This window comes from Megascapheus bottae, chromosome 7 (genome assembly GCF_031878675.1).
Source record: "Megascapheus bottae isolate mThoBot1 chromosome 7, mThoBot2.hap1, whole genome shotgun sequence".
NCBI lineage: Eukaryota > Metazoa > Chordata > Mammalia > Rodentia > Geomyidae > Megascapheus > Megascapheus bottae.
Window position 1 is genome coordinate 31511361 of NC_143515.1, and position 18816 is coordinate 31530176.

An 18816-nucleotide genomic window follows, 5' to 3' on the forward strand; every position below is an offset into this window, starting at 1 on the left:
CCTAGGCCCTGAGCTTGAGCCCCAGAACTGGCACAAAACAGAGAGAGAGAGAATGGGGGGGGGAGAGGGAGAGAGAGAGAAAACAAATTCAAATAATAAAGCAGTATGAATTTTAAAAGAGAACCTTATCTCAGGAACTTGTCCCCTTTTCATCACTCTCTATTCATACCTTTTCAAATATATTTATGTGTATGTACATATACATATGAATATACATGTATATGAATAGGCATTCTTACTTGATGTTTGCACAAATAATCATACTTATTCTATAACTTAATTTATTCACTGTCTCCTAGCTTCCCATGACAGTACATTTAGCTGACTTTTGTTAGCACCTACTCCAAAGTTTCAATGTGCTGTAATTTATCTAAACATTCCCCTAGGTGAACTATGGCACATTTATTGTCCAAATACTAATGAATACTAGAATTGCTTTTTATTGGAGGTATTTGTTGTTACACCAATGCTGTCTGAATACCTTTGCATATGTTTCTCTGCAAGCTGCCCAAGAATGGCCCATGGATATATATCTACAGATGCAAATGATGAGTCCAAAAAAAGACAGATGCATTTAAACTTTTATAGCTCCAAACTTTATAACTAAAAATTGATGGCCAGGAGTTTGGCCTAGTGGTAGAGTGCTTGCCTAGCATGCACAAAGACCCCGGGTTCGATTCCTTGGTACCACATACATAGATAAAAGCCAGAAATGGTGCTGTGGCTCAAATGGTAGAGCTCCTGCCTTGGAAAGCCCAAGGATAGTGCCCAGGCCCTGAGTTCAAGGCCCAGGACTGGCAAAAAAAAAAAAAACAAAACTATATCTTTTGGGCCGGGAGTTTGGCCTAGTGGTAGAGTGCTTGCCTAGCATGCACAAAGACCTACGTTCAATTCCTCAGTACCACATACATAGAAAAAAAAACTGGAGGTGGTGCTGAGGCTCAAGTGGTAGAGCTCTAGCCTTGAGAAAGTCGAAGGACAGTGCTCAGGCCCTGAGCTCAAGCCCAGGAGTGGCAAATAAATATATAAATAAATAAATAAATAAAAATTGAGTACTTGACTGTTTTCCTTTCTTTTGCAGAGAATCCCATCCTGGGGACTGACATTGACCTTCAGACTATAGGCAATGATGTTATCGACATGGAGATTTTCTTCAAAGCCTGGCTACATAATAGTGAAACAGACCAAGAACACATCCACCTTCTTCTTCCTGCACAGACTTTCAGCAATATTTCTAGAGCTGGTGATAATCCAAGTACACAAAAAATATGTAGACTGAGACTATCATTGTCTAGGATTAAGACTTTAGATTGGCAAATCATCAGCCTACAAATTATTTGAGACCTAGAGATTGAATGAGACTGTCCAGTATTAGCTTGAGGTATAAGGAGCAAAGTTCTAAAAGGTACACCATTACAAAGCTGAACCTAATTAAGCCCTACCAGCAAAAGCCAATTGGTTTAGGGACAAATCTTAGACATTTCAATAATAGGATGCAGCTTCTCTCTATAAGAATGCAATCAAACATATTTTTCTCAATGTTTTTTAATATGATAGATATCAATGATATCAATATATCAATGATATCAATAGTGTTCCAGACGTGCCAGAAAGGTCCTGAATATTGTATTCGTCAGTAATGCTACTCTACCAGGTGGCAGGAAAAAGGCTCTTTCTGTTCTCCCATCCTTTCTGGAGATTGGCTTCAGATCTAGGGTAGCAGGATTGGGAGATGGGTCTTTAAGTAGTCGGCCACCCTGAGGTTTGAGAAGCCATTCTTTTTTTTTTGCCAGTCCTGGGTTTGATGAGCTCAGGGCCTGAGCACTGTCCTTGGACTTTCTCAAAGCTAGAGCTCTACTATTTGAGCCTCAGCACCACTTCGGCTTCTTTTTTTTTTTCTGTGTATGGAGTACCAAGGAATTGAACCCAGGTCTTCGTACATGCTAGGCAAGCACTCTACCACTAGGCCAAACTCCTAACCCAGAGAAGCCATTCTTTAAGGATCTAACTCCTAGGGGAAAGGACCAAGACATGTTTTCTCATTGAACAGAATACTGGTAGTATTTACGAAGTTCACTGAGTATTGGAGGCATATAGTACTTTCCAAAATCCTTTTTACAGGATCTGACTTACTATGTTTTCAACCTCCTCTGAGGACTTTTTCTTAGGCATTGGTAGTATATTTGAGGTCTCTTTTTTTTTTAGTTGTAATAGACTCGTGATATTGCCATTCCCCCCCCCCCCCAGGGAAGGGAAAACTCTTTGGAGGTATAATTAAATAGGACTATGATTCTTTTTTTTTTTTTTTTTTTTTTTTTTTTTGGTGGGTCATGGTGCTTAAACTCTGGGCCTGAGAGCTGTCCCTGAACTCTTCAACTCAAGGCTACCACCCTACCCATAAGCCACAGCCCCACTTCCTGTTTTCTAATGATTAATTGGAGATAAGAGTCTCAAGGTTTTGTAGTGCCTGGGCTGACTTTGAACCTCAATCTTTGGATCTCAGCCTTCTGAGTAGCTAAGATTATAGTCATGAGCCACCATGCCTGGTTAGGATTATGATTCTTTCTGTGGGGTAGCTGTCAAATCTATACTTCCCTTTCATTTAAATCTGACTTGGAATTTTTTTAACTTTTTAATTGTTATTATAAAAGTATTATACAGAGATGTTATAGTTACATAAGTCAAGTAATGAGTACTTTTAGGGGGCAATATCACAATGTCCTAACTTCCATAACTATCTCTCAGTTTTTGGAATGCTTTTTTACAACTTAACTTTCATCTGTCTTTTCTTTCTGTGTAATAATATTCCTAGGACCTCCTTTTTAAAAATCTATTTCAAGGGCTGGGAGTTTGGCCTAGTGGTAGAGTGCTTGCCTAGCATGAACGAAGACCCGGGGTTCGATTCCTAAGTACTGCATACATAGAAAAAAAGCCGGAAGTGGTGCTGAAGCTCAAGTGATAGAGCTCTAGCCTTGAGAAAGTCCAAGGACAGTGCTCAGGCCCTGAGCTCAAGCCCAGGACTGGCAAAAAAAAAATCTATTTCAAAGATAATTACATCTGTTTTCTGGAATTCATTTACAACTTTCCCATGAAAGGCAGCTTGCTCTTTCTTTCTTTCTTTCTTTCTTTCTTTCTTTCTTTCTTTATGTCTTTCTTTCTTTATGTCTTTCTTTCTTTATGTCTTTCTTTCTTTCTTTTGCCAGTACTGAGGCTTGAACTCAGGGCTTGGGCACTTTTTTGGGTTTTTGGCCAGTACTTGGGGCTTTTCTCAAGGCTAGAGCTCTACCACTTGAGCCACAGCACCACTTCCGGCTGTTTCTGTGCTAAAATTGACATTTAATTGGCCATTCTGTTTTTTCCATGATACTTCCTTTATTACCTTTGCTTTTACATCATATTGAGTTTACTCTTTTTTTTTTTTTTTTTGGCCAGTCCTGGGCTTGGGCTCAGGGCCTGAGCATTGTCCTTGGGTTTTGGGGTTTTTTTGTTGTTGTTTTTTTTTTTTCCTTCAAGGCTAGAGCTCTACAACTTGTACCACAGTACCACTTCCACTTCCAGCTTTTTTCTTTTTTTTTCCATATATTTTTTTATTGTAATTAATAGAAGGGTTACATTACATTCGCCAGGTGGAAGGTGCATTACTTCACATACATTGATACCCTTTTTCATGTCTTGGTCCCCACCACTTCCAGCTTTTTTCTATGTATGTGGTACTGAGGAATCGAACCTGGGTCATTGTTCATGCTAGGCTACTTAAAGGCCTTATTCTACCCATACCCCAAAATGTCTCTAGAAAGCCTGCAGAAAACAGTAGCAAGTCTTCTGACTGCTTGACTTCTGCTTTTCTGCTCCTCCTTCGTCTGACCTTCTGTCATGCCAAAGTATAGCCAAAGGGAAGCAACAGAGGGAAGATGTCCTTGTGTGGTTTCCAAAGGGCCTCTGTGTATTTTGGTATTTTCTGCTTGCTTCACACATGTTCCTCTTGGATTAGGCTAATAGCCAGATCTGTGGGTATAAGAGAATTGCTCAGCCAGGCCAGAAGTGAAATGGTAAAAATCATGTCAAACACAGAAAATAAGTGAACTACTGGGTAGAGTCATAGATACACTGTAAGTCACAAGCCTGCTTTATCTTCTCAAACCAATAGCATTTTTCTCTGCCTACTCCCTGCCTCTTCCATTCCCTTGCCTGATAGAGAGGAAATGGATAGCAGATGTCTCTTAATGGCATAGCCTGAGGTAACTTGTGACCTACAGTCTCTCCTCCAATGCCACTTTTATTGTAGTGTGCCTGAAATGTGATCTCCAAGAGCGGCTTCTCAGCCCATCCTTGCTTCCTGGTACAGCTGATGGCACCTTGAGAATGGATGACCCCAAAGGAGACATCAGTACACTCTACCAGATGGCTTCTCAGTCATCATCCTCTCACTATAAGCTCCAAGTGATCAAGTAGGTACAAGGAAACTTCCCCAGTCTGTGCACATGCTATTCTTTCTAGTTTCTGGCTAGGAAGTCTAGAGATGTAGGCTATATTTCTAAGCATGAATCAGGCAGAGTCAGTTCCAAGGTAGCAATTACTAGTATGGTATGAAAGATCAAGGTTAAACTATTCCACATGTGGAGACAGAAACAGAAGATGCTAGAGGTGCTGCAGCATGAGAATTAGAAATCCAGGATGTCTCTGGAGAAAAGCAAGATGAATTGAAAGGTGTTCAACCATTCAGTAAATATTTATTGAATGCCTACTGTATTTAGGTATCAGTCAGTACAAAGATCCAGCTTTCTAGGAACTAGCGGTCTACAGATTCTACTCCCACCCCTCCTGTTTCTCTTGATTCCAGAGAAACCACATATAAGTTAGAATTAACAATGTTGGCCAAGGCCATTTTTACTCCTTCCTAGTTCATAATCGTAGGACCTGTGTGTGGATTTCTGAGCTTTGAGAATCTGCTACATACCCGATCTCATGCTGATGTTGGCCATACAAAGATGAATAATTCATAAATGTTAATCCCCAAAGCTTTCATAATAAGGTCCTAAATTTAAGCTGAATTTACATGTATCAGTTGAGCTAGATGTCACTTATGAGCCCTTTATTACCTTTGTCTCTTTCTAGGGCTCTAAAATCTAGTGGTCTCTGTGAGTCGCTGACATATGGACTACCCTTCATCCTCAGACCCACGAGCTGTTGGCAGCTGGACTGGGACGAGCTGGAGACAAATCAGCAACATTTTCATGCTCTGTGTCACAGCCTGTTGGTGAGTACCAATGTTCCCATATAGGAAGAGAATTCTCAGATAGCAACCGTAGGACAGCAGCAAATAACCCTTCCCTAATCCCAGAACTGCCTCAACCCCCAAGAGGGGATAGAAAAGAAAAGATTCACTCCGAAATTTGAAACAAATAAGACCTGCCTTTGTTAGGTGACTCTAAAGGAGAGATCAGCACATTTTACCAGATGGTTTCCCATCATAATATGCCTCCTTCTACAAGATCTGAGTGATCACATGTGGTTTAAAGGAACTTCTCCAATACAGGCAAATACGATTCCTACTCATCTCATAGCTAGTAATTCCAGAGACTTAGGAAATATCTCCTAAGGGCTGGGAGCATACCCTGATGGTAAAGTGCTCACCTAACATGCACAAAGCACTGGGTTCAATTCCTTGGTAACACATTCACAGAAAAAGCCAGAAGTGATGTTCTGGCTCAAGTGGCAGAGGGCTAGCCTTGATAAAAAAAAAAAAAAAAAAAGAGACGTGTCCAAAGACAGTGTTAAATACCCAGGACTGGCAAAAAAAAAGAAAGAAAGAAAAGAAAGAAAGGAAGAAAGAAAAAGAAAATATCTTTTAGTGTAAGACAAAAATCAAATATATATATTGGGCTACTTAGCAGGTGAAGGAAACATTTGCTAAAGTCAGTTGTATAACGATAAGCCTTAAAATTCCCTGTTTTATAATAACTTAATATTTAAGTGGCAATAATGGTATTAATGGTATTCGTAAATTTTATTTATGGGGTACTGAGGAATTGAACCCAGGGCCTCATGCATGCTAGGCAAGCACTCCACTACTAAGCCGCATTCCCAGCCCAGTAATAGTAGACTTCTGAGTAGCTAGGATTATAGGCTTGAAACAGCACTGGCTAGTAAGACTCTTATCTCCAATTAACCACTAGAAAACTGGAAGTGGTACTATTGCTCAAGGGGTAGGGCATCAGGAACAATACCTAGGCCCAGAGTTCAAGCCCTACCACCGACCAAAAAAAAGAAAAAAAATATTTTAGCTATTGAATCATTAAAACTTGGTAAAATATTAGATATAGTGAGTTAGGTAAACTATCAAATTAGCAGTTTTTTTCTGACCTGAACAAGTTGGAGGTCATTCCCTGAAATGGAAACAAAAGAGCATGTATGCGTGCACATGTACACACACACAACACGCCTGACATAATACTTAGAAATTAAATAAAAGAACTAGAAATAGAAGAACCCAAGGGCAGATATAGAATGAAGAATATTGGTGAGCAGGACAGCATAGCTTTGTATCTTTCACTGTCAGAAGCAGACTTCTTTTCCTGTTTCAAAGCCCATATTCCCTTTCAGGGTCCACCCACTGAGTTCCTGTTTCCTATCTGAAGAATAACCACCTCCTGTCTTTGCAGAGCAAAGACAACAGACCAGTTATAACTGTTAGTGCCCAACAGCTCTGTTTATTATTTGCTTCACTCAGTTCCTCAGAAACTGGGAGATGATAGATACATCACTAGCAATGAATTTCTCCGAGTGGCTTGTAGTACATATTTTAGACATACTTTGGCATTTAAACATGCTGTTAGAGGAAGTGTAAGTTTTCTGGAAATTTATATTCTTGAACAATTTTGTTGAAATATTGCCCAAGAAAATAGTCCGAAAAGGAGGCAGAGCTTTTTGTACAGAATGTTCATTTCAGTGTTACATGCAGTGATTTTTTTTTTAATGGAGATAAGTTGCGAGCTGGTGACTCATGCCTGTAATCCTAGAAACTCATGAAGCTGAAATCTGAGTATCACAGCTCAAAGTTAGCCCAAGCAGGAAAGTTCATGAGACTCTTATCTCCAATTGATCACCAAAAAAAACTGGAAGAACTGTGTGGCACAGTGCCAGACTTGAGTAAAAAAGCTCAAGTCCTGAGCTCAAGTCTCAGAACTGGCACAAAAATCTATTTACAACCAGGTTCCGGTGGCTCACACCTCAGCTACTGAGGTGGCTGAGATCTTAGGATCATGGTTTGAAGCCAGACTGGGCAGGAAAGTCCATGAGGTTCCAATTAGTTGCAGAAAAAGGCAGGAGTGGAGCTGTGGTTCAAGTGGTAGAATGCTATCCTTGAGCAAAATAAGCGCAGGGACAATGCCCAAGTCCAGAGTTTAAGCCTCAGGACTGGCAGAGAGAGGCGGGGAGTGGGGGGTGGGGAGTCACTACCACTGAGTTTGTCTTTATTTGACAAATACTGATCACTGTGTACCAGGCTAGGGACAAGAAATTCACCTTCATCACTCCTTTCTTGGAAATTCACAAGTTTGTGGTTAATCCATCATTAATAAATATCCTTTTTGTTTGTGAGATGGAAACATTTACAATAGTAAGCTCTTAACCAAGTGCATGCTTTATCTTATATAATCGTCAATACTCTGTAAGGTCCAGATACTCCTGTTTGTAGTTGTTGTTTTGCCAGTCAGGATCTTGAACTCAGGGCCTGGGCACTGTCCTTGGGTTTTTCTCCAGGCTAGTGCTCTACCACCTGAGCCACAGCACCACTTCTGGCTTTTTTCTGTGTATGTGGTACTAAGGAATCAGTCTCAGGGTTTCATGCATGCTAGGCAAGTACTCTACCATTAGGCCATATTCTCAGCTCCACTTGCTCCTATTTTTACAGATAGAAAAAGCTAAGAGACCAAGTGACTTACCAAAGGTCACAGATCCACCAAAGTAGTCAAGTCAAAAAAGTTTTTTTTTGGTCATGGGCTTGAACTCTCTTCAGCTGAAAGCTACCACTCTGCCACTTGGACAACAGCACCATTTCCTCAAGTCAGAATTTGAACCCATACTTGCCATTGCTTTGCTAAATTCCCTACTCTATACATATCCAGATAATACAAACAACATCATTGAGGCTAACTTTTCCCTCATTTCCCATGCTACTATATTTCTTTGACTACTACTTAAACTAGCTTGGCACTCAATATTGCTCTCTATCTTTTATTTTGTTTTTTGGTCATGGGACTTGAACTCTGGCCTGGGTGCTGTCCCTAAGCTTCTTTTGCTCAAGGTGAGCACTCTACCACTTGAATACAGCACTACTTCTGGCTATTTTGAGTAGTTTATTGGAGATAAGTCTCACAGGCTCTCCTTCCAAAGGTGCCTTCGAACCACCATACTCAGATCTCAGCATCCTGAGTAGCTAGGATTGCAGGCTTGAGCCACTGGAACCTGCTCTTTGTCTTTCTTTTATTGTGTGTGGGGTTCATGAGGCTTAAACTCTGGGCCTGGGTGGTGTCCCTGAGCTCTTCAGCTCAAGGCTACCGCCCTACCCTTGTGCCTGGGTGCTGTCTCTGAGCTCTTCAGCTCAAGGCTACCATCCTACCCTCTGAGCCACAGGGCCACTTCTGGTTTTCTAGTGGTTAATTGGAGAAAAGAGTCTCATCATCTTTCGTTCCTAGGCTGGCTTTGAACCTTGATCCTCAGATCTCAGCTTCCTGAGTAGGATTGCCACAGGTGTGAGCCACTGGCACCTGGCTGCTCTTTGTCCTTCTTATGCTACTGTTCTCTCTTGTTCCATAACCAGATTGAAAATACATTTTCAGGTCTAGAAAAGAGAGAAAATAACTTGTTCATTCAACAAGTATATTTTTATATTTACTGAGTAACAAGACAGAATTTAAACCTCCCTGATCCATTTTCACACATTCTCTACACTTCTTTACTTTGTTTTGTCCTTTGTTCTGTGTTCTTCCTTATACTTTTTCAGATATTCTTTTAAAATCTTATGTCGTCAGCTTCCTGTGTCTTTCTCACTGTGATGTCTCCCTACTTCTCATTCTACTGTCTTCCTGTTAAGAGCCGCATTGCCATCGTCTGTTCGCCCAACCTTGAAACCTCAGCTGTTTTCAGCCATCTCATCACTCACCACTAAATCATGTGAATTTCGCTCTTGCTTTCCTGTTCTACCTCTAGTTCTTACTAAATCATATCCAGTAAACACCTAACTGGCTTGCCTACTCCAGTCTTTTCTTGCACACTGGCTCCATTTCAATCATCTTGAAGCATTCCGCTATTATCACTTGTTTTCTCATGTGCCCATATCCAGTCACTTAATAAGCCTTGATTGTTCTGTTCTACAACACCTACTACACTTGTTTTCTGTCCTTCCCCCCACCCCCACCCCCAGTCATAGAGCTTGAACTCTGGGCCTAGGCACTGTCCCCGAGCTCTTCAGCCCAAGGCTAGCAATCTACCACTGCAGCCACAGCTCCACTTCTTGTCCATTTTTTTTCTTTTTGTCGGTTGTGGGGCTTGAACTCTGGGGCTGGGTGCTGTCCTGAAGCTCTTCAGCTCAAGCCTACCACCCTACCCCTGGGACTGGGTGTTGTCCCTGAGCTCTTCAGCTCAAGGCTACGGCCTTACTCCTTGGGCCACAGCGCCATTTCCAGTTTTCCAGTGGTTAATTGGAAATATGAGTCTCAGGGACTTGAGTGCCTGGGCTGGCTTTGAACTGAGATCCTCATATCTCAGCCTCCTGAGTGGCTAGGATTATAGGCATCAGGCATCGCACCCAGCCCTGTCCATTATTTCTATCACTGTCTTATTCAAACCCATTTTACCTGCTCTTTAACATTCCAACAATCTATTTCTTTGTCTCAATGCCTCCATTTTACATACTGCTTATAATTTTATACTGAAATACTGCAATGTGTCTGCCACTCCTTGACTTAATATTTTGTGGACTGGGCACTAGTGCCTTAATCTTAGCTACTCAGGAGACTGAAATCTGAAGATCATGGTTCAAAGCAAGACTAGGCAGGAAAGTTCATGAGACTCTTATCTCCAATAAACTACTCACAAAAAGCTGGAAGTAGCACTGTGGCACAGTTGGTAGAGTACCAGCCTTGAGCACTAAGGGGCTTAGGGATAACACCTGAGTTCAAGCCCCAGGACCAGCCAAAAAAAAAAAAAAAAAAGAGGCTCTGTGTGGGTTTAATACCTAGCATCAAAAACATGTGTGTGTGTGTGTAGCAACAATGGGCCTTGAACTCAGGGCCTCACTCTCCCACGTGGCCTTTTTACTTGTGGCTGCCATTCTGCTACTTGAGCCACATTTCCACATCTGGCTTTTTGCTGATTAGCTGGAGATAAGAGTTTCTCAAATTTGTCTCCCTGAGGCTCACTCTTAATCAAGATCCTCAAATCTCAGCCTCCAGAGTAGCTAAAATTCTAAGCCTGTAAATTTGACTTGCTTCAAACTCTAGTACTTGAGGATTTGTTTTGTTTTGTTTTGTTTTTGCCAGTCCTGGGACTTGAACTCAGGGCCTGGGCATTGTCCTTGGGCTTTTTTATTTTCTCAAGCTATAGCTCTACTACTTGAGCCACGGCACCACTTCAGGCTTTTTTTCCCCCTATGTATGTGGTACCGAAGAATTGAACCCGGATCTTCAGGCATGCTAGGCAAGCACTCTTACCATTAGGCCATGCTCCTGGCCCAGTTGTGTTTTCTTATATTACCACTTTTTCCACTTTACCAACCAACTCATTAGTCTTAAGTCAAATTTGAGTTAAGACTAACAATTTACCTTTTAACTCCCTTTGTAAGGGAGTCAGAGCAAGGCAGTTTTCTAAAATGTTGTAGTAGAATGTAATATGTATGGTCCAGGAAAATTCTGGGTTTCAGAATTCCTGAGTTCCTGAGTATTGCCCTACCTTCCAGGGAAAAGTATCAGGAAACACACTTCTCTAAGCTTGGTTGCAGGTATCTATTTGTAATCCTAAGGAATCAAGTGGCCTGTGTGGCTTAGTATCTGTATAAATGCCATAATAAAGTAGCGCTATCCATAGACTCAAAAGTCATTTTTAAATTCCTTCCTTTGCACTTTCAAATAATACTAAAAAGAGCTGAAGGATGGGGGCTCATACTATAATCCTAGCCATTCAGGAGGCTGAGATCTGAAGACCAAGGTTTAAAGCTAGCCCAGGCTTTTTAGCCAGCCATTTTAGTCTCTCTCTTCGCCCCTCCTTTCTCTCTACCCATAGTCCTTTCCTGTTTTTCTCTCAGTCCTCCTCCCACTCAACCATGTTTTGTAAACTGATAGACCATGACATAACTTCCTCACTCTCAGATCCTGCATTTTCTACCTATTTATGATATCCAGCAATAAAACTGACAAGTCTTCTCCTTTCTTGAGGAGAAGTGGACTGGATGAGAAAGAAAAAAGGGAGAAGGCATGATATAAATACACACTAGTAATTCTGCTGTCACATGTAAAATATACTATATTTTATAGCTTTGGGTTTTGTTTTTTGTTGTTGTTTGTTTGTTTTTGTCAGTACTGGGACTTAAACTCTGGGCCTGGGCCTGAAGCTCTTCAGCTCAAGGCTACCACTCTACCTCTGTACCTGGGCATTGTCCTTGAGCTCTTTAGTTCAAGGCTACTGCCCTACCCCTTGGGCCACAGCATCACTTCCAATTTTCTAGTGGTTAATTGGAGATTAGAGGCTCATGGACTTTTGTGCCCAGGCTGGTTTTACACTGCGATCCTCAGATCTCAGCCTCCCGAGTAGGATTACAGGGGTGAGCCACCACGACCAGCTCCTGGGTTTTTTTTATTAATATAGCTTTGGTTTTGTTTTGAGACAGAGTCTTCTAACTAATCAAGAGTATCCTCCAAATTATTATTCTTTTGCCTCAGCCTTCCAAGTGCTGGGATTATAGAATGTATTTAATATTTAGTTTGGCCTAGTGGTAGAGCGCTTGCCTAGCATGCACAAAGACCCGGGTTCAATTCCTCAGTACCACATACATAGAAAAAAGCCAGAAATGGTGCTGAAGCTCAAGTGGTAGAGCGCTAACCTTAAGAAAAAGAACCCAAGGACAGTGCTCAGGCCCTGAGTCTGAGCACAGGACTTCCAAAATAAAATAAAAAGATTAAGAAATATGATTGCAGGGGACTGGGAGTTAGGCCTAACAGTAGAGTACTTGCCTAGCATGCGCCCAGGTTCAATTTTTCAGTACTATATACATAGAAACCGCTGGAAGTGGTGCTGTGGCTCATGTGGTAAAATGCTAACTTTGAGGAAAGCCCAAGGACAGTGCTCAGGCCATGAGTTCAAGCTCTAGGATTGACAACAAAGAAAAAAAGAAAAAAGAAATACAGTTGCAGGGACCAGGAGTTTGGCCGAGTGGTAGAGTGCTTGTTTAGCATGCACAAAGACCTGGGTTCAATACCTCAGTATCACATACCTCATTGAAAAAGTCCAAAGTGGAGGGGGTGGGGGAAGGAAACGACGACAAAAACTTGAGAAGGGGTATCAATGTGCAAGAAGTAATGTACCCACTACCTGACGAATGTAACTGTAATCCCTCTATACATTACCCTGACAATAAATTTTTTTTAAAAGCCAAAATTGGTGCTGTGGCTCAAGTGGTAGAGCTCTACCCTTGAGAAAGCCCAAGGCCAGTGCTCAGGCCCTGAGTTCAAGCCCTGAAACTGACAAAACCAAAAAGGAAAAAGAAAAAAAAGGAAAGAAAGAGAGTGAGAGTGAGAGAGCAAGAGAGAGAGAGAGAGAGAAAGAGAGAGACAGACAGACAGACAGACAGACAATTTCATGTGTAAAGCACCTGGCATTTATCTAGCATATGATTTGCATGCAGTCATTGGTTCTACAATTGTTACTTATTTTTTTATGCTACTTCCTTCTCTTCCTGTTCTTCCTTCTCCCCCTTCTTCTTTTTTCTAATTCTCTGAAGAAATTCTCTTTATTTTCAGGAACATACTAATTAGTTACTTCAATATTCTTCATGCCTTACCCCTATACCTGGTGGGTTTGATTCTATCTCTATTGTTTATTTTTCCTTTTGGTTTTCAGACATGTGATCCTAAACTTTCAGCACATCTAGTACCGTTTTAAAGAATGATGGCCGGGTACAGTGGCTCACTCCTGTAATCCTAGCTACTCTGCAGGCAGATCTGAGGATCGAAGTTCAGAGCCAACCCAGGCACTAAAGAATATTAGATTCCTATCTCCAATTAGCCACTAGAAAACCAGAAATGACGCTGTGGCCAAAGGGGTAGGGTGGTAGCTTTGAGCTGAAAAGCCCAGGGACAATGCCCAGTCCCTAGGGTAGCATGGTAGCCTTGAGCTGAAGGGCTCAGGGACAGTGTCCTGGCCTAGAGTCCAATCCCCAGGACTGATTTTTTTTAAATGACGTACACTGTCTATAAATAAATTATAGAGGCACCAGTGGTGTTGGCTTCCTCTGGAGAGAGCTAAACCTTCCCTGTTCCCAGCAGATAGCATAGTGGCTTATTCTACTCAGGAACTATGCTGACTCAAGGCTGGGCACTCTCCTGCTAAGGCTCAGTCTATGCATTCTTTTTCTGGCCTTCCAGAATTATCAACTCAAAGCCTAGTATATTGTGTATGCTCCCTCCCCCACTGTCACCAAAGTCTGATGAAACACTCACTTTTTTTGAGGAGGAGGGTTCCTTCTTAAGAGTTTTTGCCTCCTAGCCCACGCAGCCCTAGTATTTGGCATATGTGCTGAGTGGAAAATTGCCTTGAATCCTAGCATTTCCCCACCACCATGTCTCCACCAAAAGATCTGTAGATTCTCTGTGGCCTTATAACTGCCACACAGGTTAAATTCCTCCATTCTGAGCCCCACAAATCCCAGCTCCTACCATATCCTCAAGGTAAAAGAAGCTGAAATAATTCCCTCTTCTCTCCAATTTTTCCCTTTCTACAGACTGAGCTGCCTGTAGCTCTCATTTTCTCAGCAGCTCCTGTCTTCAAACATATGGTCTCTGAAAATTATCCAGCTTTTTTGGTTGCTCTAAGCAGGAAAGGCAGTCTGCTTCTGACCACTCCAACCCAGCCAGATGCAGCAGTAGATGCTTATTAAAAGCTCATTTATTTCCCTTCCCCATCCTAGACACATAGTACATTTTCTAATTTCCTTCAGCCAGTTGACTGGCTCCACCATATTTTTACTTTCAGGCGCTTAGATTTCCTTACAAGTAAAAGTATAACTCAGTTTATTTAATGTTCCTTGTGGAGCAGTTCTTCTGAACAAAGTCCACACTGCACTAGCTGAACTCTAGCCTCTAATGTCAACCCACCAGACTCATCAGCTCTACATGTTCTATAAGATTTCAAACGACACTTGATACATAACCCCAGGCCTTAGTCATCTGTAGCCTTAAACGTAGTTTGTATTTCTTGATTGTATTCTTTGAATTATTGTATTGCTGTCTTCCTAGGTGATTTATTTCATTTCCCTCAGAAAACAAGCTTTACATATGCTGGGAGCTAATGGCTCACACCTTTAATCCTAGCTGCTCAAGAGGCTGAGATCTAAAGATGGAAGCCAGCCCAGGCAGGAAAGTCTATGACTCTTATTTCCAATAAACTACCAAAAAAAGCCAGAAGTGCATCTGTGGCTCTAGTGGTAGAGTGCTAGCCTTGAGCAAAAGAAGCTCAAGAGAGCACCCAGGCCCTGAATTCAAGCCCGGGACCACCACCAAGAACAAAACTACAAAAATCTATATCTGAGAATTATTTAATTACTTTTTATGTTGGAAAAACTGAATAAAAATAAAACTCACAATCTCTTTTTGTGCTAGTCTAGAGCTTGAACTCAAGGCCAGGGTGCTGTCCCTGAGCTTTTTTTTTTTTTTTTTTTTTTTTTTTTTTTGCCAATCCTGGGGCTTGAACTCAGGGCCTGAACACTGTCCTTGGGCCACCACACCAGGTCTTTGTGCATGCTAGGCAAGTGCTCTACCTCTAGGCCACACTCCTGGCCCTCCCTGCACTGTTTTGCCCCTTGAGCCACACACAGCTCCACTTTTGACTGTTTGGTGGTAAATTGGAGAGTCTCAATAGACTTTCTTGTCAAAGTGGCTTCAAACTGAGATCTTCAGATCTCAGTCTCCTGAGTATCTAGGATTACAGACATGAGCCACAAGCACGGAGCACGTTTTGTTTTGTTTTTTAATTTATTTTGTATTTTAAAATGAACACTTTGTGGTTCTTACTCAATACCCGACACAGTTCTAAACACTTTATCACTATTTATTTTATCCTCTGATCCTATATGCATGAATTATTATCTCCACTCTACGGATGAGGAAACTGAGAGTAAATAGTAGAGCCAGAATGAACACAGAAAGGCTGGCTCCAGTTCCCAAACCACTTTACAGGCATGGGAAACTCATTTTCATGATTACAGGAGGTCTCTGAAATACATTCACTCAGTTAGGATCAGAAGATCTCCCAGACTTTGTTAGGAAAAGCTGGAGGGGAGCAGAAAGTGAACCCTTCTAGCAAAACTGGGTCTATTATATTTCTGAAAACTTATCTAATCCTGACTCTAATATTGCCCTCCCTTTGTTTTTCCTTTACCCAATCTCCTTAATTACTGATCTTTTTGTCCTGTTGCATTTTTTTCTAAATTGGCATCACAATTTTGTGGAATGTGATAAAGAAAAATGTAAATAAATAAAAATAAAGTTTTCAAGTCTTTATGAGCTGGATCTATCGATTGCCAGGAAAATAACATTTCAATTACCAAACCTAGTGTGTTGTCTAGTTATGTAGCTAGTGACTCACTTTCCACATCCTCATTTCTCTTACAAAGTCATGTCTGTGTAAACGAGAAAAAGAAATGAAAATACCACCTAGTTCTTTCAGCTTCCTACTTAAAATGTCAGCGTCTCTAGAGACACATTCCAGAGCTTTCCAGACCATGTCTGCCCTAATTGGCCACAGAAGTGACAGGATTCCAGCCAGGATACAGCCAGTAGGAATCTAAGTACACAGGCGATGAACTGGTTGGGCTATGAATGGGTGGGGAAATGGAAAGTCTTCGGTTATACAGGCAGAATCAAGACCAAGATTCCAAGCTGAGAGTGGGGTGATGGCAGGTCATTTTTTTCAATGAATAGCATGAGGATTGAAAGAAGGAGGGGAAAAATAGATGCTAGGACAGTGTACTGACATGGGGTCAGTGCGCTTCCTGTCATCTAGCTTTGTCTGGTTTTTTTATTGGGCACCAAGTTCCTTTTATTCTGTACCCCAGGCTCACTAATAAATTACTAAATGTTCCCCAAATATGCTAGACTGTTTCAAATGATCACATTTTTTTTTTGCCAGGCCTGGGGCTTGAACTCAGGACCTGAGCACTGTCCTTGGGCTTTTTTCCCTCAAGGCTAGTGGTCTGCCACTTGAGCCACAGCACCATTTCAAGCTTTTTTCTATGTATGTGGTACCAAGGAATCAAACCTGGGTCTTTGTGCATGCTAGGCAAGCACTCTACCACTAGGCCAAACTCCCAGCCTGATTGCATTTTTTATGCTATTCCCTTTCCCTTGCTTCTGTCCACCTGACAAAGAGCTATTCATTTTTTTTCCAGACTCTGCATAAACACCTTCACTACTAAGCCTTTCCTATTCCCACTGTATTCTTCCTCCACTCATTTTCTGCCCTTCCCTACCCATGCACCTATCACCACATGTTTCCTGACCTTCATGGCCTGACTGTATTATGAATTTGCATCATACCTGTATGATGTGAGAAATGTCACATTACTTTGTTTTTCTAAATCAAATTTAGAAAGTATCAGTTCCCAGGTACCAGGATATAAATATACTTAATAACCTTATGGATGCTTTTACCTCTAAAGTCATACCCCAAATCCTAATGTCCTCACACTGTTTAGAAAATGTGGGCAGTGGGCCTCTGACTTTCAACCCATGGGTCCATGTCATACACAAATTACTAGAACAAATATCTTTATCTTGTTCCATTACATACCATGTTACCATTACATATGAAATTAGCTGTGAGTTGGTGGGTTTTTGTTTTGTTTTGTTGTTGGTACTGGGGCTTGAACTCAAGGCCTCATACCCTTGCTCAGCTTTATTGTTCACAGTTGGCACACTACTATTTGAGCCACACTACTATTTGAGTACTTCCACCTTTGTTGTTGTTGTTGTCGTTTGGTTGGTCATGGGGCTTGACTCTGGGTCTAGGTGCTGTCCCTAAGCTCTTCAGCTCAAGGCTACTACCCTACCCCGTGAGCCACAAAGCCACTTCCGTTTTTCTGGTGGTTAATTGGAGATAAGAATCTCACGGACTTTAGTCCCTGGATTGGCTTTGAACCTAGATCCTCAGATCTCAGCTTCCTTAGCTAGGATTACAAGTGTGAGCCACCATAGGCTGCACTTCCAGATTTTTAGTGATTAATAGGGTTAAGTCACTCAGATTTGTCTGTCTGGACTGGCTCTGAACTTCAGTTCTCAGATCTAAACCTCCTAAGTAGATAGGATTATAGGTATGAAGCACCTTTATTAAGTAAGAAGTTATTATAGAAGCTTTTATTAAGAAGTTCCATTCTGTTCCTAGTTTGTTGAATGCTTTTATTATGAAAGGGTATTGGATATCATCCAATGCTTTTTTTATGTCAGTATCACTATGAGGTGTTGTTCTTTATTCTATTAATGTAGTGTTCTGCTTTGATTAATATTTTTTCAATACTAAAACAATTTTTCATTCACAGAAAAAATTTCATTTAGTTATGGAGTATAAATCTAAGTATAGCTGTATACTAGTATTGAGAGAGAGAGAATGAGAGAGAGAGAGAGAGAGAGAGAGAGAGAGAGAATACATAGGAATATTCATCTATCCTTTTATATATAGCCAAAGTAGGGTTTAGAAGGAATGGATAGCCTTAAAATCTTACATTAAAAAATAAGCTGGGTACATATGTACATAGGCATATTCATCTATAGTTTTTTGTGATGTCTGTCTCATTTTGATATCAAGGTAATATTTCTCTTATAGAATTAAGTTGGAAGTATTCCCTCATTCTCCTGTTTAAAAGAATTTGTGAAGGGTTAATGGTATTTCTCCCTTAAACATTTGGTAGAATTTACCAGTGAAGCTATGTGAGCCTTGTATTTTCTTGTGGGAAGTTTTCTGATTACCAATTCTAAATCTTTATTTGTTATAGATCATACAGTTAACAATTCATATAGTAGGCCTATGGCTCATGCTTAGAAAGAAAGTACTGTTCATAAGACTGAGTCACAACATGCATCTGGAAACTTGGATTTGGGGGTGTTGCTACCATTGCCTAAATATTAAGAGTAGCCTATGAGTCCCCAGGAAAAACACTGGACTTCAGTCTCTAAAAAGGATATTCCCCATAGATTATAATAATTTAGTGCTAAAGGAATTAGCACTCTCTTAATTCTTGATTAAGATAAACGATTCTTTGAAGCTTATATGTGCTTTCCTCTGGATTTTGCTTCATGAGCCTTTTTCCTTTTCTAATTCTACTTTGTTTTCTTTTGCTATAATAAATCATGTCCATGAGTATAACAATATGTTGATTTCTGTGAATCCCTCTAATGAATCACCAAAACAGGATGGATTTCATGCTTCTTTGATCTTTTTAGGAATATGTCCATTTAATCTAGGTTGACATATGATTGTTTATAATATTCTCTTATAATCCTTTTGATTTCTGTGAGATCAGTAGTTATTTTCCCTGCTTTATTTTATTTTATT

At 40.9% G+C, this 18816-nt stretch overlaps 1 protein-coding gene across 4 annotated transcripts in view; it reads left to right on the plus strand.

The window, feature by feature from the left end:
* The window catches only part of M1ap (meiosis 1 associated protein), a 47404-nt gene that overhangs the window by 18893 nt on the left and 9695 nt on the right, over positions 1-18816 (plus strand). For 2 of the 4 annotated variants that reach the window (XM_090336612.1, XM_090336615.1), the window contains exons 5-7: positions 1082-1255; positions 4286-4448; positions 5116-5257. In XM_090336612.1, coding sequence (XP_090192738.1) covers positions 1082-1255; positions 4286-4448; positions 5116-5257 — 479 coding nt within the window. The remainder of the gene's footprint in view (positions 1-1081; positions 1256-4285; positions 4449-5115; positions 5258-18816) is intronic. The other 2 variants (XM_090336614.1, XM_090336613.1) reach the window with 2 other exon arrangements.